Consider the following 9073-nt stretch of genomic DNA (forward strand, 5'->3'; position numbering starts at 1 on the left):
AAGTTATGAAAACCTTCATATGCCTCATATCACCAGCTATATCACAAGATTATATCGATTTGTTTGGATAATGACACGATATTTGCCGATATCACAAAGTCTTTTACAATTTTGATCGATGCAATCTATATGATGCAATATCATCTGGCCTTCTACTATTACTATCGACTCACAAAAACCAAAAATGATTAGGCCATTTTATTTCTGAGCTGTTATCAGGCATTTAAATCAGAAACAGCAGTCTTCTAATTTTAAAAGAATAAAAATTATAATAGATGAACCGTTCACTATAATCTGATGCCTGCATTTCAAAATAAAAGTGTATCTTCTTAAAATTTTCTGGCTCGATATTTTAATTTTGCAGCAATATACAGTAATTGGGTTGTTTTTTTTTTTTTTTTTATCGATGGCACCACATGTACTAACGACTGTCCACCACAGGACCATGGTTGTAAGCGGGATTTTCTTTGAGGTTGCTGTCAGTTTTTAGTTTTTTTTTTTTTTTCACAATCACATACTCAATGATGTTTTTCAAAAACAATTACAACATCACAAATGTCCCCAATATTTTTTATTGAAAACGGAAAAAAACATTACCTCCTGTCTTAAGTGAATAAAAACTGATTAGTTTTGACAGTGACAAAGATTTATTCAAATGTTAACTCATCTCATGCACAATTAGTGAATATACAGTCGAGGTTGGAGTCTGCATATACATTTTGAAACATTTAGAACCCCATTAGTACACTTGGCCCTGGTATTATTGTTGAATTATGATATTGTTCTTTAGATAGATTTTGTTTCTAAGACTCAGAATATTCCATATTCGACATTTATTTTGAAAGGGTCAGAGTTGGGAAGCGGAAGTCAGAGGTTAGCCTAGCGGGAATCTGCTTCTTGCTTGGCGGTGCTGTAGCTCCAGTCCATTATAGTTGTTGCAAAAACCAAACTCCCCCCTTATGCTGAGTCCAGCTAGCTGCAGCCAGACTTTTCACGGCATCTGTGTGGCGCCTTAGTTTTGTTATTGGTGAGTTTAACCTTCCTTCTAGCCGCGCTGCTAGCAGCCTGTCCCGGGGTTAGCTTGCACCGCTGCCGGGCGGTCTGAACTTCGGTGCGGCGCTGAACACCGTCTGTCTTTGCCCTGGCTTCCAGGAAAACATGGCGGAGCTGATGGACGGCGACCTGGAAGACGGAGAAATCTCCGGCTCGGACACCGAGATGGGTGGCGCTGCGGCCGAACAAGCCAAAGCCCAGGGCTCCCTGGCGTTCAGCGGGGAGTCCTTCCAGCCGAGACCTGCGTCCGCCTGCCAGCCTCCCGCCGCCTACCGGAGCTCCGCCAAGGCGGTGGAGTCCAGCGACAGCGACGCGGACTCCTCCGACGAGGAGGCCGCCGTCTGGCGTCGGAAGCGGCTAAAAGTGTCAAACGCCCCGCAGCCGCCCGCCAGCTCCGCGCGGCCCGGTCCGCCCCTTGCGTCCGCGCGCGGAGCCCCGGAAAGCCGCAAGGTGAACAACATCTGGGGCTCGGTGGTGCAAGAACAGTGCCAGGATGCCATAACAGCGGAGCTGGGCGTGTTCGGCATGGAGGGCGTCAGCATGGCCAGCAGAAGCGTTGAGACTTATAACTTCGTCCTGGCTCGGAAGATGATGGAGAAGGAGAGGGAGGCGGAGAGGCAGTCCAGGCAGGGAGGAGAGGTGAGCATGCTGGATGCTGAGCTGGAGGATTACATGAGGGGCCGAGGGTCGGAGGGTGACGCCAAGCGAAAGCGCCCTGCCAGGGAGAGACTAGGCGCTAAAGCTGAGATGGACACCAAGGGCCGGTACGAGATAACGGAGGACGACCCGGACGACAAGGTGATCGACGAAATCGCGTACAGGCTGCAGGAGCCCAAGAAAGACCTGATCGAGCGCGTGGTGCAGGTGGTGGGGAAGAAGAAAGCCATAGAACTGCTGGGAGAGACCGCCACGCTGGAGGAGAACGGCGGCATGTACACCATGGACGGCAGCAGGCGGCGGACGCCCGGCGGCGTCTTCCTCAACCTGCTGAAGAACACGCCCAGCGTGAGCCGGTCGCAGATGAAGAAGATCTTCTTCGAAGAGCACCAGAAGGAGTACAAGAGCAAGAAGGCGGCGCAGAAGAGACGGCGGCACGTGCTGGCCAAGAAGATGAAGCAGGCCATCGGCACGCTGAACCTGCACGAGCACGACGACGTCTCCAGGGAGACGTTTGCCAGCGACACCAACGAGGCCTTGGAGTCACTGGAGGAGGGTGCAGAGGGAGAGGAGGAGGAGGAGGAGGAGGAAGAGGAGGAGGAAGGGAAGGAGGAAGCTGCTGTAGGGACCGAGGAGACGGCAGTGGTCTACAGCTCTGCAGACCTGGAGGTTTTCTGACCTCCAGGTATTTTCTGAGCAAAACTAAGCAGTACTACAATGAAAATGACACACTGGAAGCACTGTGCTTTGGAGAGTCAAACTGTCCTGAGTTTGGTGTTTTTTTTTTTTTGTTAGCAATAAAAGAATCTTTACTAAAATAGTTTTCTCTCTGTTCTGCTTGGATAATATAATCTTTGTCTTTAAATCTGTTCTGCCTGAACACTGGGCGTTTAGGTGAGTTTCGTGCTACAGTTTTAGACACAGGCAATGATGGCCTTCCTCTACTTCACTGCCCGTTAGAAAACTCACAACTAAGACTTATTATCAGTGCAGCATATAGATCTCTGACAATACACCGTGCATATTCTGGAGCACGTCTGTTTCATATGAAGCATTTTAGAGTAACAGAGTTATTGTAGTACTGGCAAGCGTCCACTGGATGGCAGACATGCTCCTTATAAGCTCCAGCACTACAACCACAGAGCAGAGTGTATTTTAATAGACTTTTATGTGGCGCATAGAGCCCTGTTTATTTTGATTTCCCTGAATAAAGTCCAGCGCCTTTAGATGCCACCTAATTAGTAAAAGTCCATCTGCTTGCCACTTAATTTCGGTATACTTGCATTCCCGTGAAGCCCTCAGACGTTTGTTGATTTGCCGCATCTTAAAACCAGTGTGGTCAGAGAAAGCTGTGAAGAATCTTCACTGTCTGCTATTACGGATCCCTTATTAGTGCCTATGAGAATGATTATGTGCATTATACCTACGATGATGAGCACACTGCAAAAGAATCTTGTAAAAAAAAAAAAGTATATGTAGTATTAATTTTTCAAAGGATTAAAAGTAATAACTTACTGGCAAACTTGCCAATGACTTACAGTAACATATGAGGAAAGTATTACATTGTATTTATCACATTTAAAATGGATACAATTATGGCGTTGGTTATTGGCTATTAAAGACGTAATTCCTAGATCTGAGTTCCTACTTCAATAATCAACTGAATACAGAATTAGCTTCAAATACAAGGCAACGGAGCCTTTACCGTTCTGATGTACATTTTCCAAAATAAAAAACAAAAATGCACTGATTTGTGCACCTGTAATGTCCTATTTGGGAGAACAATAATGCACCTTTTTTTTTGCTTCATTTAAGTTAAAACTGTTGTATTAGACTAATTGCTGACTAAATCAAAAAGTCTGATGGAAACGGGGTGATAAATGACGGCAGTGGTTTTGTCATCTGAATCACCTTGGAGATGATCATGACGACCTTTCATGGCTGCCACGTGAAAATCTAGACATTCTGGCAGAGGCACACTTTATAATCCCGTCACTTATGACTATTATTATTTTTTTGTCTTCTCTGATTATCTTACCATAAACACCGTTTCCCTATAGAGCCTTTCAGAAGTATTTCCACCCCAAGAATGCTCCCATGCCTCATAAAAACTAGCCCCGCCCTGTGCCAAACTTTATAGAATCACCTTTTACATCATATTTAGTGGGTATTTAATGAGGCTGAATTTAGATGCGCTCCACACTTTTCTGATTTTAGTTGTGGAAACCATGTCTTCCTTTTGTTCCCCTTCAGAATCTTGGGTGATTCTGTGGTTGGAGTGTCACCAAATTAGAAAAAAAAGAATACATTAAAGTTTCTGTTTGTATCAAGTTTGAGGGATGTGAATACTTTTGCAAGGCTGTATGTGGTAAAAAAAAAAAAAAAAAAAAAAAAAAGCAAGCTTATTAAGTCTACAAAAAGGTAAGGAGCCTGTGAAGTTTTACTGTCAGGTCCTCTGATCTTTTGCGATGCTTTATCACATTTGTCGCCCTTTGAGCAGAAATGAGCTGTTATATAGTAAAAGTGATCAAAGGACAGATTATCAAAGAACTTTGTGCGCGCCAGGATGTGAGTGATATTCTTCTATCTTATTCATGTGGATGTGTTACACGCCGTCTCTGGTCTCTGGGCCTCTGTATCTGTCACCTGGCAACGCACCTGTTGCCTGGATACAGCACGCCGTTTTTTTTATCTTTAATTTAATTTTATTTTTATTTCCCTTGGACAGAAAAAAAAGACCGGAGATGAAACGCTGGTGTCTTTGGATGACGCAGTTCATCCACGACACAGACAATTTAGTCACTACTTAGCATGTCGCCCATCATGAGCTCTTTTCTGTCTCGCAAATAACCGCATGAGCAGGAGTTAGGTTGTTGCTGCGTCCCTGTGAGCCTATCGGAGCAAATCTTGGAGACATTAGAAGGAGTTTTCTGACACAATTCGACAACAGATTTGCGCTCAGACTGAAGAGAGGCTATGATCTCTTCTGATCTGTCCTCCTCTCCCTGTAACGTGTCCTCTTATCTACAGCACTGGGCCGAAAGAACAGCAGTAAAGGTGAGTTAGATAACTCCATCGCAGCACCATTGAGAAGAGGCAGTGACTCATCTCTTTTCTCTGAAACAAAGGTGACCCAGTTTGGAGCGGCGAAGAGACAACGGACCACATTCATAAAATATTTCAGCTCAGGGGAAAGTGTTGCATTAATTCCTCCTATGGTGGCTAAAAACAAGTCTGGACATTATGTTGCTAAGGACGTTGATATCTGTATTCTATCCCCCCCTGTGAATTAAACTGTACCCAATACTGTGGTGTGTGTGTGTGTGTGGGGGGGGGGGGGTCTAATTAGGATTTTATTAATTTAGGTACGAAAAGCTACCCAAACCTCTCCCTAAATCACCAGTCGACGGGAGTAACAAAAAAGGTTTGGGTGAATTTTTACAGCCCAGACCTAGCCTGATTGCTGTCTGACCCTGGGAATCAACAGGTCACACATGTCTGACAACAAGAAGCTGGCTGTGGGATGTCAAAAAGCATTACACTGTGCTCCAATCTAAATCTAAAGAAATTCAAGAGCAGATGTTAAAGTCATGGACATCTATCGGTCTGCTATTTCTAGGGCTTTGGGAGTCTAGTAAACCGCGGTGAGAGGCATTATGAAGCAATTTATTCCTGAAAACCCTTCAACGTTGCTCAAAGTAAACAATTACGCAAAACAAGAGTGGCGTGTGATTGCCCTGTCCTGTTGGAACACCCAATTCTCTCTGTGTTTCTTTGAAGTGAAACTGACAAATTTGGAGGTGATGGTGCTGCCACTTCTAATGGCAGCAGAAACGCCCCCCAGCATGTTGCTACCATCATCATGGCTGACAGGTGGCAAGCCTGGCTTGCTCAGTCGGCAGACCATGAGACTCTTAATCTCAGGATTGTGGGTTTGAGCCCCAGGTTGTTGCTGCTATTGGCGGTTGGTGATGGTTAAGTAGCCAATTAGAGCAGCAAGCTTGCATTATGAGAGGGCTGCAAGTACCAGTCTGAAGCTTGCAGACTGCCGCTATGGGTCCCTGAGCAAGACCCTTATCCCCAGATTGCTCCTTGGGTGTTTTAAGTTGCCCTCTGCTCCATAAGGGATGGGTTAAATGCAGAAGACAACTTTTGTTGTCTTATGTAATTGCAATGACAAATCAAGAATTCTTCTCAAATTAAGACATACAAACTTTAAACCCAAAGATTGGGTGCACAGGTTTGCATTACATTATTGTTTTCCCCTTCATATCCCATAGTTGTTCTACACAGTTCTGCCCTGAAGCCTACATGTACTCATAATTTTTTTTTCATTTATTTGACCCACGGTGGAAAAATGACTGATGACTGGTGATGTTCGATCATGCTTCTAGTTTACTTAAACTGGATTTTGTCGCTCGAACGGCCATTGGTGTCAAAGTTTCAACCATCTAACTGTTGATTTCACACTAGGTTGATGGATTCGGAGATTGTCGTCTTCTTCATCATTCCACCCACTTTGTGCAATCCAAAAGTACCAAATGGCAGAAAAACAGCCTGACAGCATGATGCTCCCACCACCATGCTTGACAGTTAATGATATTTAAGTATTTGTTTTTGGCAAAATTCGTTACGTTTTCTTACATTTCCTGCCACAAACCTAGCCTTCAAGTGCCTTCAATAAATTTTTAATAAGGCTAAGTAATGCCTTTCAGAAGCTTACCGTTAGCCTGCTCCATGTAGTCCAAGATCAATTTTCATGTGTGCCTGGATCATTGTGGTGCTGGAACTATCAGAACCTTGTTGATTACTACTAAAAAGGTACTATAGGTCAGAAGTGGCATAATTAAATGTCAATTTGTTAACTAATCCAAATCGAGTGGAATTGTCTCTCTGTTTGTGCTAATAACTACCAGCAGAACAGAGAGCCACCTGTTACCTAAGAATATATGGGAGTGGGTATGAAGCCTCTGTGTCTAAATGCAGCTCCAAAGCCATTGGTTTCCTTTCAATTTCCCTTCTAGAACTGGCGTCTTCCCAAGCGTTCCCTTTCAGCAGCGGTCCTCATGCATCGACGTGGGTGACCTTTTTAGTTCTGGTTTACCAGCCAAGTATGCCAGCAGGATTTATGCCTCCACACCATCCTTATATGACATAATTATTGCTGATCATACAGGCAAATGAGGTCGCCTCTGCTGTGACGTTAGGAAACTTTAATTAGAATTTCACTGGAAGGAAACCTCATGTACTATCATTTGATTTTCAAATGTCAACTGATAATAATTGAGCTCAAATACAGAGCAGTGGTTGACGGGTGAACAAATTCTTCAATTCTTAGATTTCCTCTCCACTTGGATTCAAAGAAAAATGTACAATTTCAGAGGCACTGAGTGACTTAATAGAGCAGATTACTGACGCAAAAGAAAGAAGAGAATCTACAGTTGAATTTTTTCTAGATCTACATAAAGCATTTGACACATTTGATCTTAGATTACTTCTATAGGCATGGCAAGGCAGATTCATTTATAAAACTCATTTTCTTCCAAAGGCAACTCAAAGCGCTCGTACATAGAATTTAATAAAAACAAACTAAAAAACATGAAATAAGAACCTTAAAATGAGTTAGAAAAATAAGTACATAAATAAAAAAATATACTCAGGGTAAGCAGTGGCAAATTGAAAGCTTTTCAACCATGTTTTAAATGAATTAAGGGTGGAAACAGTCTTACAGTTCACATGAAGCTTATTCCAGATTTTTGAAGCGTAAACACTTCTTGGAATGATGAGTAGATTTGATTTAGATGACCTTAAGGGTCTTAATGGTTTATAATACTGCAGAAGATCAGAGGTAGGGTTCGGGCTCTGACCTGTAAGCAGTTTGTAGAACATTAATGAGATTTTAAACTCTACATTGAGCAAAAGGTAGCCAATGTACGGAACCTAAAAAATTGGACTAATATGATGATTGTATGTTTTTTGTAAGGGCTCTAGCAGCAGCATTTTGAATAAGCTGTAGATGACTGATGTCCTTGTTGGGACATCAGTCATCTTGTTCTGGAAGTATTCTTAGGTGGTTATATGCTGTGTTAATGATGAGTTTAATGTGATTGTTGAGATTCAGGTCAGGGTTGACGATCACGCCAACATTTCTGGCTTTGTAATAGCTCCTTAAACCAGAGAACTGAAGGTGGGCATTGACTTGTAATCTATGCTCTTCTGGCTCAAAAGTTTAAACTTCAGTTTTGTCTTTGCTGAATTTTTTTTCACACATCCTATATAAATTGCACAATTTATGGCATCAGATCACTTGCTTATGACAGGCTGCCTATGTATTTAGACAACAACTATTAAGATGCACATGCAAATAATAACAATTCTGAGTTGCTAAATTTGCCATGTGGGGTGCCACAGGGTTCGGTACTTGGTCCATTGTTGTTTCTATTGAATAAAAATTATTATATTCAGGTTCATTTACAGGTAGCACAACCTTTTTCTGAACAGCTTTTGGGTTCAGTGGACAATGATGTGGGGTTAGTTAAGCAATGCACTGCAACCAATTATTTTTTTTAAATGGTAAAAAAAATCCAGAATGTGCATATGTTGTAACCTAAATAAATAAACAGTTAAATTTGGCATAGTTAAAGAAAACAAGTGTTGAGGAGCTGACAGTAAATGAAACTGAAAACCTGAACCAAAATATCTAAATCTATTCCAATATTGTGCAAGGTGAAATACCTTTTGTTTTTTCTCAAGTTCTAAGTAACAATCCTTGCGATTAAGAAGAAATCTGTGAGGGGCAAAACACTGATTCGTTTACAGCAATGTGCATTTCGATATTCTGAGACGATAGTGTGCAAGTAGGTAGTAACATTGAGGTGATTGTAACATATTACGGCCTTGTAACAGTGGAGGTGATTTTAAAGCCTTGGACTGCAGTCTCTCATCAGGGGGCGATTGCCCTCACAGCTCATGGGAAGAAGCTGTTTCTAAGTTTATTTGTTTTGGCTTTAAAGCTTTTGAAGCGTTTACCTGATGGGAGAGGGGCAAACAGCGCATTGCCTGGGTGGGTGGGATCAGTGGAGATCCGTCTGGCCCTTCTTTGGACTTGTTCTGCAGTTCACTTCTGTGGGCCAGTCTGTCTCCAGATCTGAACGCTGCATCCCGGGCCTTCAGCAGGGACCACACCAAGCTGTCCACCCATGGTTTCTGGTAAGAAAACACTCTGATTGTCTTTGTGGGTTGGACAGGATCAGTACAGAAGTGGATATAAGAAAGCACAGATGATGTGTAGCTTTCTAAGTCCGCGCCCTTTTTAAATACATCCCAGTCAGTGTTTCCAAAAGGGATTCAGAACTGTATTTAA

The 9073-nt window shown here is 42.8% G+C and overlaps 1 protein-coding gene across 1 annotated transcript; it reads left to right on the forward strand.

The window, feature by feature from the left end:
- The first annotated feature begins 823 nt into the window (after nt 1-823).
- phax (phosphorylated adaptor for RNA export) lies at nt 824-3343 on the forward strand. The gene is made up of 2 exons (XM_012852754.3): nt 824-1027; nt 1153-3343. The coding sequence occupies exon 2, from the start codon at nt 1159-1161 to the stop codon at nt 2386-2388; it is 1230 nt and encodes a 409-aa protein (XP_012708208.2). The 5' UTR covers nt 824-1027; nt 1153-1158; the 3' UTR covers nt 2389-3343.
- Nucleotides 3344-9073: the final 5730 nt, after the last annotated feature.

Source organism: Fundulus heteroclitus, unplaced genomic scaffold, assembly GCF_011125445.2.
Source record: "Fundulus heteroclitus isolate FHET01 unplaced genomic scaffold, MU-UCD_Fhet_4.1 scaffold_66, whole genome shotgun sequence".
Lineage (NCBI taxonomy): Eukaryota > Metazoa > Chordata > Actinopteri > Cyprinodontiformes > Fundulidae > Fundulus > Fundulus heteroclitus.

Coding starts and splice junctions, on each gene's coding strand:
- phax (XM_012852754.3), top strand. CDS start 1,159: ATGGCGGAGCTGATGGACGGCGACCTGGAAGACGGAGAAATCTCCGGC.